This window comes from Monodon monoceros, unplaced genomic scaffold (genome assembly GCF_005190385.1).
Source record: "Monodon monoceros isolate NGI ecotype Baffin Bay Population unplaced genomic scaffold, NGI_Narwhal_1 Super_Scaffold_6, whole genome shotgun sequence".
NCBI classification, from domain to species: Eukaryota; Metazoa; Chordata; class Mammalia; order Artiodactyla; family Monodontidae; genus Monodon; species Monodon monoceros.
Genome location: NW_021703783.1, coordinates 54013224 through 54038668, shown reverse-complemented (window position 1 = coordinate 54038668; position 25445 = coordinate 54013224). Strand labels below are relative to the sequence as shown.

The window sequence follows — 25445 nt, the reverse complement described above, 5'->3', positions numbered from 1 at the left end:
CTTCTCTGACCTGGACCTGCCTGTCCCGCCACCTTCCCTCTCTATCCCGATGCTGCCCAGTGCTGCCTGTCATACAGTTTGCGCTGCCATCCGCCCCTCGGCCCTCATCCCACGAGCAAGAGGCCTCCAGTGAAAGGAGACAATGTGTTCCAAATCCTCCACCAGTACCTTAGGGGGCAGGAGTGGGGATGGGGGTGTTGAGGAAAGATCACAGAAATTTCTTTAACTTTTCCTGCTCTGGTGATTATGGCTTTCACAGACGACAAGTTAGACCGACAGGATGTCGTCAAGTGCCCTAGCATACAGCCTCCAGATGAAGACGGAATTAGAACCTTAATAGCTGACAATATAAAATTAAGAAGGGAGCTGTGTGTGTACCTGTTTGATGGGCAGTGTTTATTCCCATCGCAGATGCGAATTCAGGCTTGTAGTCGTATTCGACAATCCTCATTTGGGCTATTCTTCTCAGCTGTTCATTTGTGTCAACCTAATTTAAGAAGATCAGATTTCACCCGCTTAGATATTTGCTATTCGAATCAAGGCCCAGAGTGACCCAGAGAGATGAAGAATGTTGGGAATGGGATTGTCCTTTCCTCTTGCCCAAACTATTTTAAGAGAAATTTATGTTTTTCTCCTCCAAGAAGCAAGTTTCAAGGTTCATGTCGGCGACTTCCATCCACTGACTTATAAACTGAGCCAGAGTTTATATGGCTAAATTACAGGGCAAAACCTCCCTCATTCATTACTCTGGCCTCACTTCTGTCCACTGAGAGCTGAACCGTCCTTCTGAGAATGGGGGTTGATCACCTTGGAGAGAAACAATTTCTGTCCAGGATGGCAAGGTATCATTTCCAATTGAGCATGCAATATAAGCAGCTAAGAAATACAGGCTGACCTTGTATTTATAAATTAAAAATGCAGTGCTTAGTTTAAGTAACAACCTATTAAGAATGGGTATACCGTACATCATTGAATTGCTTATGGACATCTTGCTGGAGAAAATTGTTTCAAGTGGCAGTTTGCTAGCCTGGATTACCCATCTGCTGGTCCCTCAAAATCCAGGCTACATTCCTACAGATGGCTTCTCCCCCAGACCACCCTGGTCAGCGATGGTGTCCTCCTTGGAGCCAGCCACTCTTACAGGTAGTTAAAAGCACTCCCAACTGTCACTGCAAGTTCCTCAAAAAAAATTTCATTGGGTCCCAGCAAAATGATAACAATAAAGACAATATAGTGGATTTTTCCTAAAGCTAAATGTGCTGATTCAAAGCCTTCCCTTTTGAGGGTTTTTTTTTTTTTTAATGAATTCATGGTAATAGCATGATTGATTTTTTTTTTAACGACCTTATTCCACAAGTAAAAAGTTGGCAGTCCTATGTGGGTCCTTAAATTTTCTTTTAGAGAACATAATTGGATTATGAAACCAGTGGTCTCTTGGCAATTAAAAATATACCGCCTGGACATTCATCCATATGTTGGAGCAACCAGAAATGCATTTCTGTTGTTTTAAGAAACCCTTGCTTTGGCCCTGAACCCCTCCCTGGACCCACTCTGTCAAGTGAGCAGGAAAGTTCCTCCAATATCATAAAGGTTCTCTTTCCTTCACCAGTTTGGTGGGTTATCAAATGTTGTGACTTTGTGCTTACCTGGATAAATGGACTAACTTTACTTCAGGTACTTGTTGGGGAGTCTAATTTTGAGCTCACTGCTGTTTTGATCATTGCTGTTATCAAAAGCTTGGTTCAGTTCTTTCATTCATTGCTTCATTTGACTAATATTTACCAATCACCTTCAACATACCAGGCACTACCCTGAGTGTTGGAACTTCAAAATGATTGCCTTTTTAAAGTTCATGGTCTAGACAGGAAAACAGACTCATCCCATAAGATTATATTACAATGTGAGAAATGCAGGGTGATGATGGAGTTATGAACAGAGAATCATGGCAACTCCAAGGAAGCACCTAAAAGATTATCAGGGGACCGTAAAAGAAGGCTTCCCAGAGATGGTGAAGCCCAACCGAGATCTCGGCTTGTTTTAGTTCTCAAACACGCTCTGCCCCTTTCACTACAAGGCCCTTGCTCAGGGCATTTCCCTGCCTCAGCAGCTCTTCCCTTCCACTCCTCTACCTCCGCCTCTCCCCATTTAAAACACCTCTTCACCAGAGAAGGACTGCTTGACCTCCAAGACTAGGAAGTTTCCCTCTGCCTTATGTGCTAATGGCACCCGTTCTTTTCCTTCATAGCATTAATCAAAGTTATCACCAGACAACTAGTGAGTCACTTTTATTATCTGTCTTCTCCTACAGAATAAACACCCCATGAGGGCAAGGACATATTTGAGGCCATGATTTTCTGTTCGTCACCACGTCACCGGTTTCTAGTACCATTCCTTGCATGTAGTAGGTGCTTAACTAATATTTATAAAATAAATTAATAACTTTAAGATAGGAGTTAGTCAGGGAAAGATGAAGGGTGGGGAAGAGGGTGGAAAGGGTAAGACTAAGATAAGGATGCTGGGCAGAAAGAACACCATAAGCCAAGTCCTGAGGCAGCAAATCCCCTGAATTATGCCTGCACAACCAAGGCAGGGTTTGGCGTGACTAGACTGTAAAGATCAAGGTCAGAGCAGGGAGGGCCTTGCAGGCCATGCTAGGAAGGAACAGTCACAATCTCATATTGCCCTGTGCATACACCTGTCACTCTGAGCTCCTACATTCATTCAACAAATATTTAATGAGTAGCTACTATGTGCCAGATACTATGCCAGGCCCTGGAGATTCAATGAGTTTTTTCTTATTTGGAGCTTAAATTTTAATGAAAGTTCCTTTCCTGAGGGTGAGGCCTGTGTTTTGTTTGTCTTAGGACCTGCATAGTGCCTAGCACAGTGTCTGACAGGTAACAGGCACCCAAACTTCGAATGAAGGAAAGAAGGAATGAAAGAATGGAGGTAGTGAAATGGCAGAACAATCCCTGATGCTAACAGAATCGAAGGCAGGGGGTCAGTCAGGAGCCGGCTAGTCTGGCCTTGCACTAGCCAGGCCCTGCCCTGTTCCCCACTCCCTGCACTCTGGGGGTCCCGTGCCCACTTGCCTGCTTCTCATTATCCCCTTGGTTCCTGCATGAGGCCCCATCAGAGACCAAAGCAGAGGCAGTGTCAGTTCCCTTGCTGCAAGGGGAAAGCAGAGGAGGATGTGCCCTTCACTCCAACTGTCCAGGCTACACAGAGGGAAAATGACCCCTGCTGTCTAAGTTGGATCCTTGACTGCATTTTCCCCAAAGACATATTCCTAGACATAGCAGTTAGGTTTGCTAGTACTACCACCACTATATTTCAGACAGATTTTTGGCCACACAAAATTCTGAGGGTTGGCTTGGGGACCTAAACACCTGTAACAATCTTTTTCTAAGGAAATGCTCTTGTGATTTCTAATGCTGTGTTGTAGACTTTCTAAAGCTAAATATAAACTGCTTGTATTGCATGCTCCCTATGGCCTGTACTCTTGGCCCAGGAAAAACACTTGAGGCAAGGACTGTGCCTCCTTGTAATCCTCTACTAAGAACTGTACAAAGGCCACGACTCAACACCATGCCTTGCTCATCAATGTGTGCTGAGTAAGAGGGTAGGAAGTGAATTTGGGTGTCTAATCTGATCTTGCCCACAGCAATTTTGGAAAGTTTTGACCATGAATGCAGAGGGCCATCGCTGTCATGCTGCCTCACACCCAGGGTTTCTGTATCTTAACTCAAGCCTTTCACCGCAGAGAGGACATTGTAGACCGTGAACTCCAGTCCGTTCAGGGAGGGATATCTCATTACCCGGGGCCCGCAGCCCGGACTATCAGTCTCCCATCAGGAGCAGCTTGAATGGCACTGGCTCACCCTGAACTTCTGCATTTGGCTCGTGGCCCTGAGGGGAGACTGCATGTTTGACTTTCTTGAGCTCTTCACACATCTGTCTTTAACTAGTTTACTGCTGGTGCGCTTGGGAGAAATTACCTTTGAGCATTTCACCTTAACTGATCTTTTTTCCCCTGCCTTTTCTTTTTAGCCGTTTGCTGCCTTATTTTCAGCCTTCACCACAGAATTTGGTGCATTCAACGTTCAACTTCCTTTTTTTTTGCATTGACGTTGCTGTTCTTCACGCCCCTTTGGTTTGCAGCATACCCTTTTCACCCTAATTTTTGCTTGTAAAAGCTGCATTTCCTCTCCAGTCTATCATCACCTCTGTAAACACCAAGTCTGGGTAAGTGAAACTGCTCTCGCCCGAAGCTGACCTCATTTCCCAGTGCCTCCGTTTCACAGGTTTCAGTCATATCTGCTTTATTGTCTCTGTGTCTTAGATGTGTGTCCAGATGAGCCCCAGAGATCTCCTCCAGGCCCCTCCACGCAGAGTGCTTGTGTGCTTAATATATGCAAAGCCACGTTCGCTGCCGTGAGCGAGGAGACGCAGAGTCAGGCACGGCAGCAACGGATGTTCATCCTCCCAACACGGTATCAGGCAACATGTTCGGCCACTACAGTTGTCTCACAGCAGCTAACTCAGAAGCCAGCTCTGGCTGCCGTGCGTCCTTGATGGGAAATGCCTCCAGTCCTACGCTTGCAATCAGGTCAACCAAAGGTTCACTTCCCAGCACATTTGGAAGAATGGCCTTCTTTTAAAAGTTGGAAAAACTCAGTCAGAGAGAGGTGAAGATGAAGTTCACACATCTGTCAGCACCATCATCAACATTACCATCATGTCTCTTGTCTGTAATAAATGGTGAATAGGATAGACAAGGTTTCTAGAAACATGTATTTCATAAATGTGGACAAATTATTCAGGACAAATATATTAATGTGAAATAACTTAATAGATGAATTACATGTAATTTGCATTTTTTGCAAGTAAATAATAGTAATATCTATTTGCTTAGCCTTATACAGCTAAAAAATGTTTCCCGTATATAAGCTTAGAAAAAGTTCTTAACGTGAGTAAATACGGGCATTCCCTGTTCAGGGAATAGTAGAGTCATAGAGCGTGTCTGGGCCAAAGTTCCTGGGCGAGTGGGTGCCAGAATCAGGACTAAAACTCTGCCTTCTAACCAGAGACCACCTCCTCTTTATTCCCTCCTGCTTCTGTGAGCAGGAAGGCGATACAGGAACTTCATGTCGAGAGCCTGGATTAAGTGACATTTCACTTCATGGAGAAGTCTTCCTAGAGGGATTTGAGAAGTTCTAGGGAACCTTGTTATTTTGAGACAATATGTTTTCTTCAAACCAAGGAACACCATTTGAGGACGTTTAGTAAAAGAAGTTCTGGGGAAAGCCCAGTGGTGGCAGGAGTGGTGGTGGAGGGCTTTCCCCACTTGTCATCTTCCATTTACATTCAGATAAGGCCTGGTGGAGAATTGTTCAGCCAGTTGCAAGGATAAGTTTAAGTTGGTGTGATCTGAAACACAGTCAGTTCATTTCTTTCTAAAAGGCAGAGGCACGGTATCTAAGACTTGTATCTTGAAATGTATGTGAGAACCTTCTAGCCCTGAGAGTTCCCATCAGGTTAGGAGGTCACAGCTCTTCGAACACGAACCGCAGCTTCGCGATCAGTATAAAAGTCTACAATTACAACCATTCTTTGGAATCCTCTCAGCCAACGAGGACATTCCTTGGCTGGTTTAGAAAAACCAGTGCAGATTTGCACTGGGAAAGGAATGCAGTCTGGAAGAATGGCCAATGATTTACAGATTAAGTCTCCTATTAACTAAGAAAGAATAAGGAAAGGAGGTTTAAAAACTGTTCTGCCACCCCGCCTCGAAAATGTTTACAGGAGAAGCAGTGTGAGTGACAAGGTGAGGAGGTGGCAGAAGCACTGAATGGGACACAGAATTGAATGGTGGAACCAGGAGTGACCTGGCATCGTCATCGGGATCCCTTAGGTCTTCATAGCAGTTGTGACTTTCGGAGATGATTCAGTGCTTATTATCTCAATGGGTTAAAAATTATTAAAGACTCTGTGGGTCCAGGCAGAGAGGCACCATTTCCATCTTATAGATAAGGACACTGAGTTTCGGCGAGGTTAGGCGTTTTATCCAGGCAAGTCCGAAGTGGATGAGCCGCCTCCTGGTTTCGGGGCCTGACTTCTGATTGCCACTAGGCGCCTGCCTCCCCGCAGGAGGAGAAAGTCTTGACCCGTAACCTGGGGAAGTGGGATTGCCCGAGTGAGGCGTGGGGAGGTGGAGTTTCTCTAACTGCTCCTCAGAGAAGGATGCTGAGTGGGGAAGACAGTGGCTGGCAGGCCTGGTGCCAGGGACTCCGGGAGGAAGGGGCTGGAGAGGTCCAGGAGAAACATGGGCAGGAACTGGACTGAGACAGCGTTTGAAAGATGAACAAGGAGATGGAAGTTTGGAGATGGAAAGGAAAAGGCAAGCTCCAGCAGTTGACAATGGAAAGGCAACGGCCTGTGGGAAATAACTCAGAGATTTCCTGCTTGTGAAGCCAGTGCTGTGCTGTCATGGCCCACTGCTCCCGGCAGGCAAGTGCATTCTCTTGGGTAGGAACTGCTTTACAATTTCAGCAGAGATGCCTAACGACTCCAACACTTGTAACTGTTAAGCAGCATGTTCGTCTCACACCAGCAGGTGACATGGAGAGATGCCTTGTGCCAGGCGTGTCGGGGGCCAGGAGGGCCCAGAACTCCTGACTCGGGTGTCAGAGGAGGTGTCCGAGGCCCGCCCCGCGCTCACCTCCTGGATGTTCTGCTTCGCCCGGCTGTCAGAGGGATGCATAATCGTCCCCATCACTTTCATGTTGCCACAGACAACCAGGGCTTCGTCCGGTGCATCTGTGTTTATGCCCACTCGACCATGACAAACAACAGATTCTGGAACTTGTCCTCGCTGCCATAATGCATCAATGTCATTTTCAAATTGCCCAGGGTTGGAGGCCTGGAGAAAAATACATAAATATGTTACAATTAAAGTTATAGATGCAGGAATAGATGATCACTTTATTCCTCAAAGGAAAACAGAATGTTAGCCAAGTCTTTCACTTGAGAATCACATGTTGGCTGGGACACTCTGATATATCCGAATAACTGTGACCCCAGGAGAGCCAGGGAGGCTCTCCTAACTGTTCTGCCCCCACCAGCAGAAGCTCAGCGTGTCATGGTTTGCAATGTCCAGTCTCTATATGGAATTGAGAATGTGTTAGTTATAGTAGGTGGATGATAAGGAAGAAGAAGAACACTCAAAATGAGTATTTTTTCAGGGAGAATAATAATAATGACTTAAAACCAGAATATTACATCAGAAAATATTACAAGTTTATTAAAGCTCAGATAATTTCAAAAAAACCCTTGCATTTAGCTAGCCCTTCCACAGTTTCAAAACACCTTCACGTTTATGATTTCATACACAATTGACAAGCAAATGACAATACAAATATATTTAGTGCACCTCAGCTATTCCCTAAACACAGATGATTCTGACAGAAGAACGATAACAGCTGCATGTGTTGTGTGCTAATCCACACCCCAATTCTATGAGATAGGACCATTATCTTCCTTTTACTGACGCTGAGACTCTGAAAGAATAAACAAATTGCCCAAGGCCACGAAGTTAATGAGTTCTAGAGCTGCGATTATGCTTCCTTTGATTATTAAATAATGATTCTAACTTTGAGTTTTGTGGTATTGCCTAAAAAAGCCCTGGCCAAATGCAGTCTTCAAAGAAAATCCAAGTGAATCTATTAGACTAGAGAAAGTTCTGGAGATTTTACTGTTAAATAAATTTTTTTGCCAAAGAATTTTCCACTGTACTGCCTTCCCTCCTCCCCATTTCCCTGTTGCCACTGAATATATTTCCACATATCTTTAAGTAGGGATCTATGAATCCACCAAAATCCTCACAGCGAAATTAATTTGTTTTTTAAATTATGACCTATCCTTCTCTTACTCTCTTGGTATTATTTGAATGTTTTTACCATAGGCATGCGTTACCAATTTACAAATAATAATTAAAAGAAATCTCAAAGTTCAGATCTAAGTTTGGGTTCAGTTAAAAAACTTAGGTGTGTGCAACTTCCTGTTTCATTCCTACCCGTCTGAACCCTGAGCTGCTTGGAAGACTCAACTATTGACACTGGATAGACAAAAGCAGGGAAAGAATATAAAGTAACAACTTTGAACATTATTTTGTGTGAATTCACTTGAACAAAGAGCTTTTCCGCAAGATCCCTAGAGCCTCCTTGGTTGTGAATGGCAAATTGGCTTTGACTCAAATCCTTTTATAGCGAGCAATCAACTAAATCCAAAGGTATGCCATATAAAATGTTGATGCATTTTCCTCTGCTCTGAACATAATGAGCCACTTCAAGGAAGCAGAATGGGACAGTGATGGATTTTCTTTTTCTTAATGAGCTTTGGGATAACTATTATCCTGTTTGTAACCTGACGGTACTGGAACGGCGGATATAAGTAGATTCGATTTGGGGGAACAATTACAACCATCTCACTTGGATTTCATCAAATGAAAACTCAAATCTCTAAAACATGTTCAAATCATTTTGGAAAGGGTCACATATCTACAATGGTTTAAATATAGAGCCCTAAGGAGGAGTCCTCATCAGTAATGGGAAATGTTATTATGAAATGTGTGAACTTATTTCCCTTCTCTGGTATCCAGAATGTTAATGGGTCAAAGCAAACTAAAATGGAATCACAGAAAAACATTCTGGAGTCATGAAGCTGTGTTCAGATGTGGCCCAATAGCGGTTGATTGCTATCAAACATCAGAATGAATTACAGTTTCTAAAATACTTTTATTATTTATCACACAGCCTCATATATTTAGGGAAGACCCGAACATTCTAGTCTGTATTGTGACACAAACTAGCTGTGTGACTTTGGGACAGTTACTTAACCTTTCTGTACCAGTTTTCTCCCCTGAAGAATAAAGATAATAGTGTCTTCTTTACCTGTCTCACAGGGCTGTGGGAATTAAAGGAAATCACGTATGCATGAACACTTCGTAAAAATGAGGATGCAGTCTCAAGTTCATGCTCCACACACTCTGCTGTGCAGAGTAACCACCATTCAACCTACACTCAATGAATCTGCTCTCCTCAGTGACGCACCTGCAGAGCCGCACAATTCCAAGGGAACTCTGTTCACAAAGAATACAATGTAAATGGTGCCCCCTGCAGATGCTTGGAATAGGAAACACTAGCAGTAATTTGAGGCCATTCAAGTTTGGAATGGAAAGCTGGAATTTCTTTGCTTTACCATTGTTTGGGCTTCTAAAGAGCAGTCAAAGAGCATAATAGGAAAGCTTGAGCTGAGGAAGGCAGTTCATAAGAAATTCATTCTTGTACCTTGTGCAAAGACTATCGAAAATGGGCCTAGGAATGCTATCTACCGATGCTACTCTAAGTGTGGTCCACAGGCCAGCAGTATCAGCGTCTCCAGGAAGCTTGTTAGAAATGCATATTCTCAGACATCTCCAACCTACTGAATCAAAAATTGTGGAGGTGGGACCCAGGTATCTGTGTTTTCACAAGCTCTCCAGGGCATTCTTATTCTCCATAAAGTTTAAGAAGGACTTCTTTATGTCATACACTACTTCCATGCTACTACTATGAAAGAGGTCATGAGTTACCCCTTTCATAGTAGACGGTTCTGTTGAATCCCAACTGCAGAGTGAAACAGACATTGCTCCACACACTGATTCCTTTGGGTAAATAAAAATTCAACTGAACTCCAGAGGAGGTGTGCGTGTGTGTGCGTGTGTGTGTGTGTGTAGCTCTAGTGTGTTGGGAAAGGGAAGGGAGATTTGTGGTCAGAAATGGGCAAGAGCCAGTGAAAACTGAGATGGCACCTGAAATGGCTCTGCTCTCCCCCCATACCTTGCCATCCTTGCAACTGCATCGCTTCCCTTGTCTCTCCTGGCCCTTGGTGTTGGTTTCCCACCTTCACGACCCTGCGGTTGCAGAGCAATAAAGGAGGACTTTTGGGGGACGTTCCCATTTCTATTATTCTGGAAGATAACTGGAATAACTTATTAGTGTTCAAAACTAGGAAACCCTGGCGTGTCTTTGAAAGGCAGACAAAAATAATCATCCCTCCTGCTTGCAACACTTCAAACCAGGTTTAATTATGTGTTTTAGAAGAAACGTAGAGCTGAAGGGAAGCCTAGTCATTAACAAGGAGAATCTGAAGGAATCCTGCTGGGGAATGCTCCCCAAAACAAAGACCTGGGAAATAAATCTGTTCTTTGGAGTAAATTTTAATTTCCATTAAATTGGTCAGTTTACAGTATGGGACCAAAATATATTTCCAAAGCTGTTTTGATTGACAACCCCGATGAATAATTGCTGGGTCCTGCCCACCATTCTCTCTCCAAGGAGAATTCTGACCAGCCTGGTCTCCTGAACCCCTCCTGCAGCCCTAAAATTCATCTACTCCAGCCTTCATACAATTGCCCTTATGTTAATTTCTGCTATGAGGAGAAATGACTCTTAGGTCTCAAAATGAATCTGGATCTGCTGAATGCAATTTGCAGGTCTCCATGTAATGTGGTCAGGTCTTGTAATGTCTTGTCACATTTTTCTTCCTTCGTTCTAGAACTCAAACTAACAGACCCAGACCATGACCCAAGAGGGCACATCTAGCTTTTTTATAGAATGTAGACTGGTCTGCCCTCTGCTCAACCCATGATACATATACCTGTTTAGTGCCCTCTAGAATCTCAGGGGCAAGATGTGTGCTCTGGGGACATTTCTAAAACTCACTGATTCAACCAATAACGCCATTTCCTAAATTCAGTTTTTCTCTTGGTTGGTTTAAACATTATATGATTAAACAAATTCAAAAGTCTGCATTCATTTTCACTCAGCGTTTTGGGGTTAGAATGAAATAATATCAATAAGATACTTCCAGTTTGAGGGGAAGATATTATTACTATCATTTTTTCCTCATTGTTGTTAAGGTAACTTGTGTTACCCAGCACACATATAGAATAGGGTATTCCCTTTAACCAAAAATTATGGCTGGAAGAAAGCCATTGAATCTGGAATACAATCATTTTAAAAAAAATAAAAACGTAGTGAATAATATGACACCAAATCTATACTAATTTGTTTTTTTAGTATTCATACTTAACATAAATTGCAGACACTTTCAACTTCTCAAAGTCATCATTATGAGTGAAATTATTGTGCTTTGGATACGAGAAGGTGCCCGTTAACAGACAGTGCTGGTAACAGAATGTCCAGGGGTGTGGCCCCTCTCACGATGCTGCTGTGTAGACTCGCACGGCAGCCAAAGTATAGCTTTGCAGGGGCTGTCAGCAGGAAATGGAGAAACCTCAACACCAGGTAAATTATTTAAGTATGCAGGTGACTAGCAGACTGCCTGACTCAAGCATGAATTCCACAGCTCAGAGAGGCACTCTCATGATATCCAATCTACCCTAACTCTGAAAAGAAAGGCGTTGTCTGTCTTTATTCCTTCCTGTGAGGAATCAGAAAAAGTAAGCAACCTAGGTTTCCAGACTTGACTTAAATCGGATTTGTTAGCGCAGCAAAGCAATCCCAGATTACATCAGGTAAGGCTTGTCAAAGACCCCTCTGACCCCTTCTGAGGGAAGGGCAGGAACCTCTGCCCTCGGCTCATGACCAAAGGAGGGGACCCCACCTGCCTGTGCCGCGAGGGAGGCTGTTCTGCCACAGCTTAGATCAGGCCCCATAAAAACACAGCCCAGGGCGTGCATGCTGGCAGGCACATAACCGGCCCTCAGCATCAGTGCTTTACCTCGTTTCCATCATTACTTTACTTCCATTGAAACTCTGAGATGCAGTGTCAAGAGTTCCAGTAATAGATGCCTTACTTTTTATTGACTAGAAGAATTACACAGAGGGTCCTTTGTTTCAGAATAGCTCAAGGCAAGCAAGGGAAGACTCACTTCCCCAGATGGGCAGATCTTGTCCCCAGGCCAAAGTTTAACAGCCATGTAAGTGGACGTGCCCATCGTAAACCATTTTCCCTACTGGAGCGTGCATGCCCCCCTGTGCCACTTCAAAGATCCGTAACAAAGCAGTCCCTCCCAGGGCTGCCAGGCCTGTGGTCACCTGTTACCTCATGGCCCTGGCATTCTCTGTGCTGGCTGGCCTGGCCCCTCACAGATGCTGCTACAGCTGCCAACAGCTCCCGTCCACAGCTGTGACCAATCATTCATTCAGCAAAACGTGCTGAGCCATTACTGTGTGCTGCGCAGTGGCCCAGATGTCCCTGGGGTCACCAATCACTTTGGGGCATGGAATGCCTTCCTACCTCTTTCCCTACCCTGTGGGCTTTGGGGTCAGAGGAACTGGGTTATAACCTGGGCTCCATCATTTATCAGCTTTGTGCTCACGGATGACTTTCTCTTCCTCCTAAGCCTTAGCTTCTCTGGGTATAAAGGATGTAATGTAAAAATGAAACAATGTAAAATGATGTCATATAGAAATTATTTAGCCCAGTGCCTAGAACATACTGTAAAAACTTTCTCAACTGCAGCACTACCGACGTTCGGGGAGGGATAGCTCTTTGCTGTGGAGGCCGTCCTGGGCATCATGAGGTGTGGAGCAGCATCCCTGGCCTTTATCCACTAGACGCCAGTAGCACCCCCAGCTGTGACAACCAAAAATGTTTGCAGACATTGCCAAATGACCCTTGGGAGACAAAAGCTCTGGTTGAGAACCACTGCGTAAAAACTAAAAATAACAGTATCTGCTATTGCTATCACTATCCTTGTCATCATTGGCAATTGAGAAACTGCATACTTCATGCATTCCACTGAATATGCAAAGTCTACTTACAGGTGAAAAAGCAGGTGGGATCCAGAAAAGTCAAAGGACCGAGCTTACCCTTACAATGATCCGTTCAGAGGCGTGAGCAGACAACAGGTAGAACTGGTCTTGGTTAGCAGCATACAGTCCGACCACCAGCATGAAGTATCTAGTTCAGAAATAGCAGACCAATGCCAACACATCAGGAAACAGAGACATAATCTGTGCAATCGAATGCCACCCGACAGTTAATCAAGAGTGAATTTACCCAGACGGGTTCGCGTATTTAAAGAGTTTCTCTGCTGCTCTAAGTTGCCCCTCCTGCGAAACCAGAGAGGAGTTGATTCACTCGCTGTTGTTCTGGGTCTGCCCTTTGCCCGGCTTGAGGGATGTGTGAGCTGTTTTGCAGGCCCAAAGCAGCCCTCACTGAGCAGACATCCTGCTGGGGGCCTGGGTTCAGCCCATCTGCACTGGCCTGGTGCAGACCTTACTCTACTGCATTCCTGGGCCCTCAACACAGCACTGCTGCCGCGCACTTGCACAACAAAAAGCCACCTTCCAGGTCCCCTTGTCCAGAGCCATCCAAGCCACACATCCTAGGCCATAATGCATGGTGACCCAGCAGGGCTTGCCCAGCCACACAGTCTCCTTCCGCCCTGATCTGCTCTTGGCCATGGAAACTGCACCTTTCACATCCTCTGGCCATGACTTTAGTCAAAGACCAGAACCCTCCCTTCCGATGGTTATCAAGGCAACCTTCCTCACTGTGATTTTTTTTTTTTTGCAGTACGCGGGCCTCTCACTGTTGTGGCCTCTCCCGTTGCGGAGCACAGGCTCCGGACGCGCAGGCTCAGCGGCCATGGCTCACGGGCCCAGCCGCTCCGCGGCATGTGGGATCTTCCCGGACCGGCGCACAAACCCGTGTGCCCTGCATCGGCAGGCGGACTCTCAACCACTGCGCCACCAGGGAAGCCCCTCACTGTGATTTTAATTGCTTCTTCATGTGTACCATTGATGAGACATTTTTAAGATAAGACTATTTCTTTTTGTTTTTTTTTATAAAGCATGATGCATTTTCAAAAAAAACTTTATCAGAGTATAGCTAATTTACAATGTTGTGTTAGTTTCAGGTGTACAGCAAAGTGAATCAGTTCTACATACACATATGTCCACTCTTTTTTAGATTCTTTTCCCATATAGGTCATTACAGCGTACTGAGTAGAGTTACCTGTGCTATATACAGTTAGGTCCTTATTAGACCATTTCTTGAAAGTCAAAATAAAAACTATCCCTATCAGAAAAGCTTTTGCTTTAAGAACTGCATAAAAAAAAAAAACAACAACACTTCACCAACTTCTGTAACACTCTAAAGTCTCTAATCCCTGGAGGGCAAGAGTTCTCCCCTTTATCTAAAGTCAGTCAGTAATCGTAGTAATTGTTATGAAGATGATGACGATTAGCCACCATCTACTGGGCCAAGCAGTTTATCTATATTATTTCATTTAGAACCCCAAAACAACCTTATTGGAGTAAAATATGGATATTGTCCCCATTTTACAGAATAGGAAACCTCAGAGAGGTTAAGTTCCATGCTCAGGGTCACCCAGCTAGTAAATGGCAGTATGAAATATTCAAACTCAATTCCCTCCAACTCCAAAACCTATGTTCTAAAACCAGTGGTTCTTAAACTTGCATGCATCAAATCACCTGGGAGCTTGTTAAAATATAGATCGCTGGACCCCACCCCTAGTTGTTGATCCCGTAGGTTCTCGGTGAGGCCTGACAACTTGCATTTCTAATAAGTGTCCAGGTGATGCCATCTCGCCTAGTCCTGGGACCACATTATGAGAACCACAGGTATAAATCATTAATGCAAATTTATTTTCTTTTCAAAAAAATGCTACAGCAGAGCTGCAGGGCTCGGGTCATTAAACTAGTGGCCAGCACACAGAATTCTCAAGAAATGCAGTCAATCCTCAACCCTCGGCCAGCCTTGAGACATGAACATATGGTCCCTCTAGAGGATCATGGAGAGAATCAAGACAAGATGACCGGGCGCTGGGCAGGAGAGGAGGCATTGTGGGGAGTGAGGATGGAAGAAGAAAGATGTCTAAGGGTAAATGAGATGGGTCAACAAACGGGAAGAGTCAGAGAAGGGAGGGAAGCAACTGAGGGAGGCCCGGCCTGCCGGCTGGTAGGACCAACAGGATCAGAGGGGCTGCTGGAGGGCCCTGGGCCATCAGGTAACGTAACCAGCCAGCCTGAGGCATACACACCACGCCAGTACCTCTGGTCAGGGTTTGGCTTTCCCTTCTTTCTCATGTTATTTGCCGTGGTTTCGCTGAAGTGTAACCGGCCCAGCGTTACTTTGGTTACCTGGTCGGCCAACAGGTCGATTCTAAAACAAACAACAAAAATATCGAGAGACTGTAAGAGAACACAAAGTCTTTGATCATATCGGACTCATTCTTAGCTTCTCAGGTATGTTCAGTCCCCTGCTCTCATCACACTGTGCAGGACACTGATTTTTAGTAAAGTACCCACAGCCTGGTCAGGAATGGCTGCCAGGGAGTAATTCTTGAATAGTTAGAAACGTTCATCCAGCAGCAGCTCAAGCCCGGAGTTTCGGACTCGTAAGGGTCGCACACTCCCACAGACGGATTCTTTGACCGCGACAACAGGAGAAAAGCTGTTTCACCTGTGCCACGGTTGCTAGAACACTCGCCTCCTGACTGAAGCGGTTCTTCTAGGTTCCTCATGAACTCCTTCGCATCTCCTTCACGTATTTGCCCTCTCCTGACCTGGCTGTGGAAGGCAGCGTGCTCCTAAGGAAGAGCACACACAGCCTCGCAGCGAGGGAGACCCAGATGTACCAGGCAAGAGCAGAGCTGTCTGTACTGCGGCTCCTGCTTGAGCTTCAGGCTGAGCTCCCGCTGGCCTGTCCGGGCTATAAGACCATCTTCTTCCCCCAAATAGGACTGACTCAGGGTCAAATCATCCCAGCCAAATCAGTCGAAAAGCAAATCCCATTCATTCTGTAGGGCAACCTCTTGCTTTACTGCCATATTGCTTTGGACCACCACATTGTTTTGAATAATCCCAGTCCTGTATGCTTTCTATTTTGGAACCCATTAGGCAATCTATCAACACTGCTTAAAAAAAAGAAAACAAGAAAGAATGAATTGTAAGCACAGCATGGATCCAGAGCCTTGAAATCAATTCAATCAGCCTCATGCTGATTTAAATGAAAAATTAAAAGAAAGATCTAATCATAATCTATCTCCAGGAACCAAAGTTGTTAGCAAGGTTGTCAGTAATAAATGATCATATAAATAATGATGACCTTAAAGTGGAGCTTTTTATAAGACTTTTTTTGTGATTATTTCAATGGTTTTACCTACTTTTGTTGATAAGCATGTGTTCATAATATTAACATATTATTACTAATTTAGTTCCTACAGCAGAATTCATTTTAAATAAACAAAATAAATTTGGCAATAGGCCTTCTTCCCAAAACATTCACAAGGGAATTCAGAAAAGAAATTCTTACTTAACAGGATTGAAAATCTTTTTGCTTCTATCTGCTTGGGACTGTTCAATAGCAATTATCTGATTGGTGGCCTCTACCTGTGTAGAACAAAAAGTAATTAACAATTAATTTCTTTATTAATTAAAAAGTTCATTAGTAAATAATTTTCAAATACTTAAAGTTTCCCAAGGCATCATGTTAGGCACTTTGCAGGAGGGGCAAGTCGCTGAAGGGATGTAGGGCACCTTAAAGGAGTGCGTTATTGGTGAGAAAAGAAACAGATACCTGTAGAACTAAACAAAGAAAACACAAGACAACAGAGGATTTCAGGTAAGCAGGGAATATAGAGTGGACTAGTAAAACACAGGAGCAAGGCAGCTCAAAGGATACATGTACTCATTCATTCATTCATTCAGTCAGTCATTCATTTTATAAATACTTGCTGAGCACCTGCTGTGCAGCAGGCATTGCTCTAGGCATTACAGATGAGAAGACGAGACTAACAGAAATGCCAGCCCTTGCAGAGCTTGCATTCTAATAAAAAGAAACAACAAAAAACAATAAAATAAATAAAATATAGGAATGACATTTATTCAGTAGTTGCTACAAACTCTTGTTATAAGTGAAGACAGTGGCAAGGGCCTGGTGAGATCTGCCCTATCATATATGGTTTGTAGGTATTTGCATAGTAACGGTCTTTCTGGAAAGCAACTGGGCCACCAACATCAAGCGTTTTTAATACCGATCATATGTCCGATGTGCAACCCCTCTTTTGGAATTTATCCTCATACAAGGATGGATGTACCTGGATGTTCACTGCAGTTTTATCAATGACAATAAAAAATTGGAAATAAACAAAATTTACAATAATACAGGAATTAATATGGTAGTATCTCGATATAATGGAAAACCATATCATCTTTGTAAATAATATTTTATAGACTTCAATGATATTATATAATGCCATTTTCACAGTATAATATTATTAATATGAGAGTAATTTTAATAATAGAAAACAATGAGGAAAAATTAGGCTACCAAGTGGTGGATCCCAAATATGAACGAATTTTACTCTTCTTCATACTTTTCTATTATGTTCCATAATGTTCACAATGGACTCATATTAATTCCATACTCAGAAAAATATACTTCATTGTTGTTTGTTTGTTGTTTTCTTTTGGTTTGGTTTGGAGCAAGATCAGCTGGTGTGTTCAACAGTCAAGCCCCACTTTGGGAGACTCAGTGCCTGAGCCCAGGTCAGAAAAAAAAAAATGCAGGTAATGGATGTTCCTCACCCTAAGGAGCTGGATCTCAGGTAATAATGTAATAAATACTCGTTGATCACTCAGAAGTCATCCTACCTGCATTCTAATCCCAGCTCTATCATTTAATATTTTGGATGAACTGTGTGACTTTACTGGGCCTGGTTTTCCCCTCTGTTAAACTGGAAAAGGGGGGGGCATTGACTAGATTAGCTTGGCTTTTTTAAGTTAGAGACCTCTTTGAGATTTCGGTGAAAACTATGAACTTACTGCATGTGAAAATGCACCAGCATCAAAAATAATAAAATAATTACACTCAGCAAAAGAAGTGCAAGATTTATACACTAAAAGACTTTAAAACTGTAGCTTGAAGTGAGGTTCTACCAGATTCTGAGCCCAGGCTTAAGAAATTGGCAGCTTTCATTTCCTGTGCCTTGAAGCCTTTATTCTTAGAAGCCGTTCACCATGCTGTGAGGAAGCACAAGCTGTCCCACAGAGAAATCTACATGGAGAAGAGCCAAGGCCTCCCAGCTACAGGCCCCTGTGAGCTCCTGGCTGATGGCCAGCACAGACTTGACAGACATGTGAGTGAGCCATCTTGGAAACTGGATCCAGGCCCAGATGAGCTGCCCCAGCTGATGACTCCTGAGCAGAGATGAGCTGTCAGAGCCAAGCCCTGACCAAGTTACAGATATGTGACCCAAATCAATGACTGATTATTTTCAGTTGCCAAGTTTGGGGATAGATCGTTATGCAGCAACAGACAACTGGAACACTTAGTAAATGCTGGCTGAATTAAACTGAACTAAATAAAAGACTTACCTTAATCCCAAAAGCTTTCACGTAGAACATTTCTACTGGCTTTGGACCCATTTGGGTTTTGACAAATTTTGGGCTTCCCCAAACTTGGATGTGGATGGTGATCTGAAAGTGGTTCTTCTTTTGGCAAACAAAAGCTTCATCTGCTGGTGAAAAATTAAATCCTTTGTCTGTAACAACTCGATAGCCTATATCAGGTCTATGAAAAGTGGAAGCAAGAAACCGGTTTTACAAATATTTTCTACACATTTTCTTTCATGAACAATATTAATTATACAACCATTTCAGGAAAATATATTGTGGAAAGTACCTGTTGCTATATTTAATCAATTTCGTTAATTTTCACCAAGGAAATGAAAATAGTATTTCGGAGTACAGCTGGCTCTCTCCCAGCTTTTTATGTTCACGGGGAAGAAGCACAATTCCTGCCAAATGGAAGCATTGTTTCCTCAGCCTGCCTTTTCCCCTTGTGCTCCCTAGACTTCTAATTTGACTCCACTGTACAATAGAAAGACGTAGGCTAGAAGTTGAGAAGTTAGTACATTAATCAGACATATGAAATATCTGGGATAGAATTCATCTCTTTCCTCCTTAAAAAAAAAAACCTCTAATTTCATCAGCAACACCACACTCAAACGAATGAATGAATGCATATCACTCAGATGAATGAATGTTCAGCCTCCTGGCAGTCATATGAAAAAAGCAGACTGGTCAGAACTACCAGCAGAAGCTTTAAACCAGAGTAACCAGAGCCAGTCAGACTACTGATTGTAAACATGTTTTCACTAAAGTATGGTCATTTCCTTTTTATCTTCCTGATCTGATAATAGCACTGAATACCTACTATGCTGTTTACTTCTGCAAGAAAAAAAAATGGGATGATGGTGGGATGGCTGATCAGACTCTTGCTTTATTTGTTTTATCAAATCATTTTCAATAGCAATGCTTTGTGTATTATATGTTTATTTAAATACTTTTAAATGTTAGTAAAAATAAAACCTATTAAACATGTAACATTATCAAGTAGAGAAGAAAATATAAAAGTTGAAAACTCCTTTGGTAATTTTTTCCATATGCGTTATAGATATGGAACATATCTTGATGATTTTTAATGCATCAAGTTTCCTAAATGTTCCTCAGGAAGGGAGCTCCTTCCTCAGATAACACACAGAGGAGGGCAGTACTTAACTGCTTTGCTAGCTCTCGGTCACTCTGTGGATCTTTGCTTCCTGGGATCTCAATTTGGATGGCTGCCATTTAATGAACAACATAGAGTTTCTAAATTTTCCTCTAATTTCAGAGACAGAAAATATGAATGGGTCTCCTGGGAAAAGAGTGTTTGTGTTCTTTGCAAGTTAAGCACCTCACCAATGGATCAACTCACTAGGTCACTGATTACCCTCAAGAAGCTGATCAAAGGCCCGACAACCACGGTGCCCACCAGCAGCAAAGGCAAAGACCACTGAATGAAGGATTTGATAAAGACCACATGTCTTATGCCATCTGGGAACTTCATACTGACTCAGGTTTCTAGAACTAATCTGTAATTTGCTTGTGGAAAGGCTGGATGGATTGAATTGTATACATTTTACCACAGAGGGTAGTAAGAGCTCTCTTGGTTGAGAAAAATAAAAGGAAATATCTTTCTGTGATCTTCCATGTTTCACTGTCAAAAACTCTAAGGAAAGAAGGTAAGATTTGCAGCTCATATATGAGCATTAGCCCGAAATTGAGGGACAGCTGTAAGCAGAAACTGAATCAACACACACAGCTGAAGAGTATTCTGACTCTTAAACACAAATCTCTGGTTATAGAAACTATTCTACCTACCTAAGAGTAGCAATTCTGTTTTTGATATCAAAAGTTAATTATAAAGTCAACTAAACTGGCCTTTTTAAAGCTCTTTTTAACACATGTTGTAAATATCACTCCCCCCAAAAAAAGATGTAAGAAAATTTTAATCCCCTAACTTTATTGCTTTTAGGTTATTTAGGAAAATGATATTTTTGTGACAAGTTAGACATAATAATCTAAGAAGAGACAAGTGATTTTCTGTCTCAATGATGTGAGTAGTGAATTCAAGATGGCCTGAGTTCTAATCCAGAAGAATATTGCCTTCCTTTTTTGCTTAAGAAAAGTGAATTACGGCTAAGCCTTCAAAATAAATCTGCCTCTACACCTTTGAGTTGACACTACTTGTGTTCTCCTTTTTTTCCAGATCAGTGGAGCATAGATTGGCTGTCCAAATAAACTTAAAAAACCTACTCGAGTAAGAAGAGAGATAAATGTTACCTTGAAAACTTGATCAACTCAAATACATACAGACTAGGAAGCATTATAGGCTTCAATTAAAATACTGCGCATATGTGTGACAGTTTCATACCTTGGTACTCGTACTTAGGATAGAATATGGAAGAACTGCCAAAAAATCATCAAATGAAGGCTGACTCAAAACCAAGATCTATGGATCCTTCCTTTCTTTTTCTATTGCACACAGTGGCAAAGATACAAGTTGTGACATTTCAATGAAACAAGTAGCAACTTGCTTCTTTTTGTCTCCTATTAAACATACCAACTCCCAAAGTCTGTTTAACTCCTTAGATTTTAGGGAAAAGATTTCTTCTGTCTAGTTCATCCAACATAAAAGTCCTAGTGATAAGTTTTGCTCTTAATGAAGCTATATTTGAGTTTGGAAAATACCCTGAAGACCCTCAAGTTTGTAGCCCAGCGTTTCTCATTTCATATTATGTTTATTAATTGAAAATCCTATTCTTTAACCATTAACACGCTTCAGTGTTTCAAGAAGGCATTTGTAATCAATGAAAATTCTAGAAGAGTTGGGTAGGTAAATTATATCCTAAGGACTAAAGAGAAGGCTTGAAGGATGTTTAAGAGCAATAATGCGTAAGTCCACATTTATGTCTCGAAACTATAATGGCATAAGAATAGCATGAAAATTTTCCAGTTTAAGGATATTTTGTATGGTTTGATTTCAGTCTCTTAATATAAAGCCACCATCAACTATGATTGCTGCAGGCTGTATTGACAATAAATTGACAATACTGATTTGCAGCATAGATGTTGGGGCAGCTAACAATTTAATGTGGCCCCCCAAAACTACTCTATGGAATTTTTAACTAACTGCAGGATTAAATGTTAATGATTTGGGAAATCTCCATTTTCCAGCTTTTAGTTTAAACTGGGCATGTGATCTCAGAAAGATTCCCTCTTCTTCCATCATTTAGTGGGTAAATTATGAGTTAGAATTACAGGTCTGGATTCCTGAAGGCCAGAAACCCAACTATTTATTGTTAAAATGCAAAATATAAGGAGTAAGACACACTTTCTGACTGATGCATCCCATTTGATCAGGGGTGGCATCAAAGCTCAAATACTTGGCTTTAGTTTTGAGAGTCAGCACTGCCTTTCTCCCCTCATTCTCCAGCCAAGCACAGGGTTCCTAAGGCCACTTACAGTTTTTCATATTGACTGTTTAATAAACTATGCCAAGGAACGCTTCGGTATGGCTGCCACTTCAAAGCAGGAGAGCACTGGTCCACAGGCATCATGTTCTGTCTCTCACTGTCGTGGTCTTGCACTTCGCTGCTGTGACTCCTACTTGTCACTGCAAAGAAATCAGTGCATTAAATCTTTCCTCCGAGGCTGTTTTTCCTAGACTCACAGACAGCTGCATGGAGCTAATGCATAGGCCATGTATGAGGCAGAGGGACCGTGTGGGGAGTGACAAGTGTTGGGAGGCAGGGGGCATGTGGCTGGCCTTGTTTCCTCATCTGTAAAATGAGCAGCTTGGGGTCAGTGATTCTAAGGTGCCATGGCAAGCACTTGTCAGAAACTTTTCCCTCAGTATCTGTCTACCCTATTTCTGTCATGGCGTCTCCTCACTCCCAGTTTGTGTGATTCAGGTGAAGTCCACTCCCAGCCTGAGGAGGGTAGGGGACGCAGGATTGATCAATCAAACTACAGCATTCACTATTTGCATCAGTAATTGCACCAGGTAGACACATGGCCTAATTCAATCCAAGCAAAGTGGATCTCAGCATGTTAGGGAAGACGGGTTCAAAGATGCTGATTCTTTTCCATGAGGTTTGAACCTATAAGTCACATCCCCAAGAGCTGCTGGCACCATTTTGGGACATGAGGGAAAAGCCTGTCTGGGAATGAAGCCAGGACAGCGGAAGGCAGAGTTGAGAGTGAAGGGCACCCAGTCCTGATGGCATGATTTGAGTTCTGGGATCCACTCCTAAATCTTGGGTTACAGGAGCCAGTAAAGACCCTCATTTTGATTTTTTGTTTGTTTTGTTTTTGCTTAAGGCAGTTTGAGGGTTTTTGTTTTTTTGTTTTTTGTTTTGTCCTTTTTTTCTTTGTTTTTGTTAATTGCAACCAATACACTCTAATCTATTATAGGTCCCTTGTGGCACCAAGATTCTGTGGTCTCTACTTTTTGAACTTAGATGAGTTATTTATTTACTTAGTGTCTTAATTCCCTCAACGGCAAAATGGAAATTGAAACAGGTGTCCTGCCCATCTTGCAACATCACACAGCAGAGAGAATATCATAATAGAAGTGAAAGGACTTTCAAAGCTAATACCAAGATAAAGTAACAGAATATCTTGTTAGAAGGTAGTATTAACTATATGAAATTGCTACTTTTGTATTCCAAAATGGTCCAGTAACAGCAATTTCACAAGTGCAAGCCACTATTTTTGCATAATCCTTGCAAGTTGTTTGTCTAATTTCAGTTTGTCTAATTGTACCAAATGGTACAATTCAACCGCAGAAGTTTATGTAAATTCCATTAGGATGTTTGCTGTTACCCTTTTCTGTGAGCTCCCCTACCTTTACTCATGCCTGATATCAGGAGTGAAAGGGAAATAGTGTGTGTACATAAGATCAGGTGTCGGCTGTAAGCAACAACACGGGATATGACACCGGCTTCTATACAGCATGTGCACTTAGCCCACAGCTTGGAAAATGCAGGGGCATGTGGCTGGTTTTTCCTTCACTCACCTAGCTTTCTTTCTTTATACTTTTATTGAGGACTTCTTAAGTAAATAGCAGAGCTGCCTCAGGTTACTTTGGATCCCAAATGTCACAGAAATTGTGTTTTTCTTGGGGTATCACTATTTCCTGTCACCTAAGCAGAACATCTGTTTTGGGGGTTTTGTAAACAACCGTTTTGGAAAAGGATTTTCTCAAAATCCTGAAAAACTTTTTCCCAGCTAAGAATACAGGAGGTCAGGGACTTCCCTGGTGGTCCAGTGGGTAAGATTCTGCGCTCCCAATGCAGGGGGCCCGGGTTCAATCCCTGGTCAGGGAACTAGATCCCACATGCATGCCACAACTAAGAAGCCAGCGTGCCGCAACTAAAAAAAGATCCTGCGTGCGATTACTAAGACCCGGCGCAGCCAAAATAAAATAAAAAGGATACAGGAGGTCAGCAATGCAAGTAGCTCTTCATGCCCTCACTCCTCCAAAAGTTACCTGGCTCAAAAGCTTTTTAAAGCAAACAAAAAACCTTCCATGGTTTGCCTGCTTAAACCAAGTTCAGAGAAAGGGAGAAACTAGTTCTTCCATCTTTCCTTCCTCCCTCCTCCAGCAGAGAGAGGATAAAGGAAGTTCAGGAGCTTGGAGTTTGCAATCAGACAGAACTGGGTTTGAATCACAACTCTACATATACTGGCTACACAATTAGGAAAATGGTCTAATGTCTCTAGGCTTCAGTTTCTTCACCTGCAAAATGTGAGTAACAATATGATGCCTCCCAGGACTGTTGAAGGAATTCAGTGAGTCACGTCGGTAAGTGCTTAGCACAGTGTCTGCCACCAGTAAGAGTTTAAACGATGGTGCCTTTGGTTAGTATTAGCGGCACTGTCATTATCACACGTATCTGTTTCAACTCAGGTGACTCAGTTATTCCTAACAAGCCTTGGCAAGTACTTCTGTTCTTGGCCTCCATAGTAACTCTATCTAATGTGAAATAATTAATGTCATGGGCCTGAGTGAATACCAGCTAACTGGGACCCTTTCCTACTCAAGTATGGCAGTAAGGCGCCAGGGGAATCAACCAAAGGTCAGCGCCACTCCTCCAAGTGCTGGTAGGGAGGGTGGGCAGTGGGTAGGGGACATTGTCCTCAAGGATAAAGGTATTTCCAGACCTTTCCCATCACAGCAGCAAGATTTTCGGGGCAGCCATTCCATAGGACTGACATAGTCCTGGCTTCCCTGGGAGCTAGCTATCAGCTGGTGAGCCCCAGGGATGGCAATCTGGGACCTCAAGATTAATGATAATAATAATGATATCTACTGGTCCTGTGTGCTTTCTGTGCTGCAGGCACTGTCCCAGACACTTGGCATAGTTTCTCATCAACTCATTAACTCATCTTCAAGGTCAGGATCCCTTATTTTTCAATAAACGTTCATTATTAAAGTATAATATATATGAAGGAGAGTACACAGATCATTAGCACACAATTTGATACTTTCTTATAAAATGAATTATACTAGGTAACTACCACTAGATCAAGAAATAGGACACTTCCAGCACTCTAGAAGAAGCGCTCATGCCCTTTTCTGGTCACTACTTTCTCCTGCCCAGGAATAATCACTATTCTGAAATCCAAACCATAGAGGAGTTTATAGAAATGGTATAATATGATATATACTCTTATGTGTTGGCTTCTTTTGCCCAACATCATGTTTATGAGATTCACTCATTGTTGTTGCAAATGGTAGTAGTTTGTTCGTTTTCATTGCTGTATAGTACTCCACTACATGAATATACCACAGTTTATCCTTGATGGCCATTTAGGTTATTTTAAGTTTATGGTTATTACAACTAGTGCTGCTATGAATATTTGGGGGGATGTCTTTTAGTGGGCATGTGTATACACTTCTGTTAGGTATATTCCTAGGTGGGGAATCACTGGGTCATTGGATATGTTTTAGTACATGCAGCCAAACAGATTTATAAAGTGGTTACAAGGTAAGGATTCTTAATCCCATTTAGCAAATGT

General features: G+C 42.6%; 1 protein-coding gene across 1 annotated transcript in view; it reads right to left on the bottom strand.

Annotated features, from left to right (window-relative positions):
• Positions 1-25445, bottom strand: part of MYRFL (myelin regulatory factor like) — a 118872-nt gene that overhangs the window by 42734 nt on the left and 50693 nt on the right. Inside the window, exons 7-13 of the mRNA XM_029204213.1 lie at positions 21885-22035; positions 18414-18609; positions 16351-16427; positions 15088-15198; positions 12879-12969; positions 6722-6922; positions 379-487 (exon numbers count right to left, since the gene is read on the bottom strand). Coding sequence (XP_029060046.1) covers positions 379-487; positions 6722-6922; positions 12879-12969; positions 15088-15198; positions 16351-16427; positions 18414-18609; positions 21885-22035 — 936 coding nt within the window. The remainder of the gene's footprint in view (positions 1-378; positions 488-6721; positions 6923-12878; positions 12970-15087; positions 15199-16350; positions 16428-18413; positions 18610-21884; positions 22036-25445) is intronic.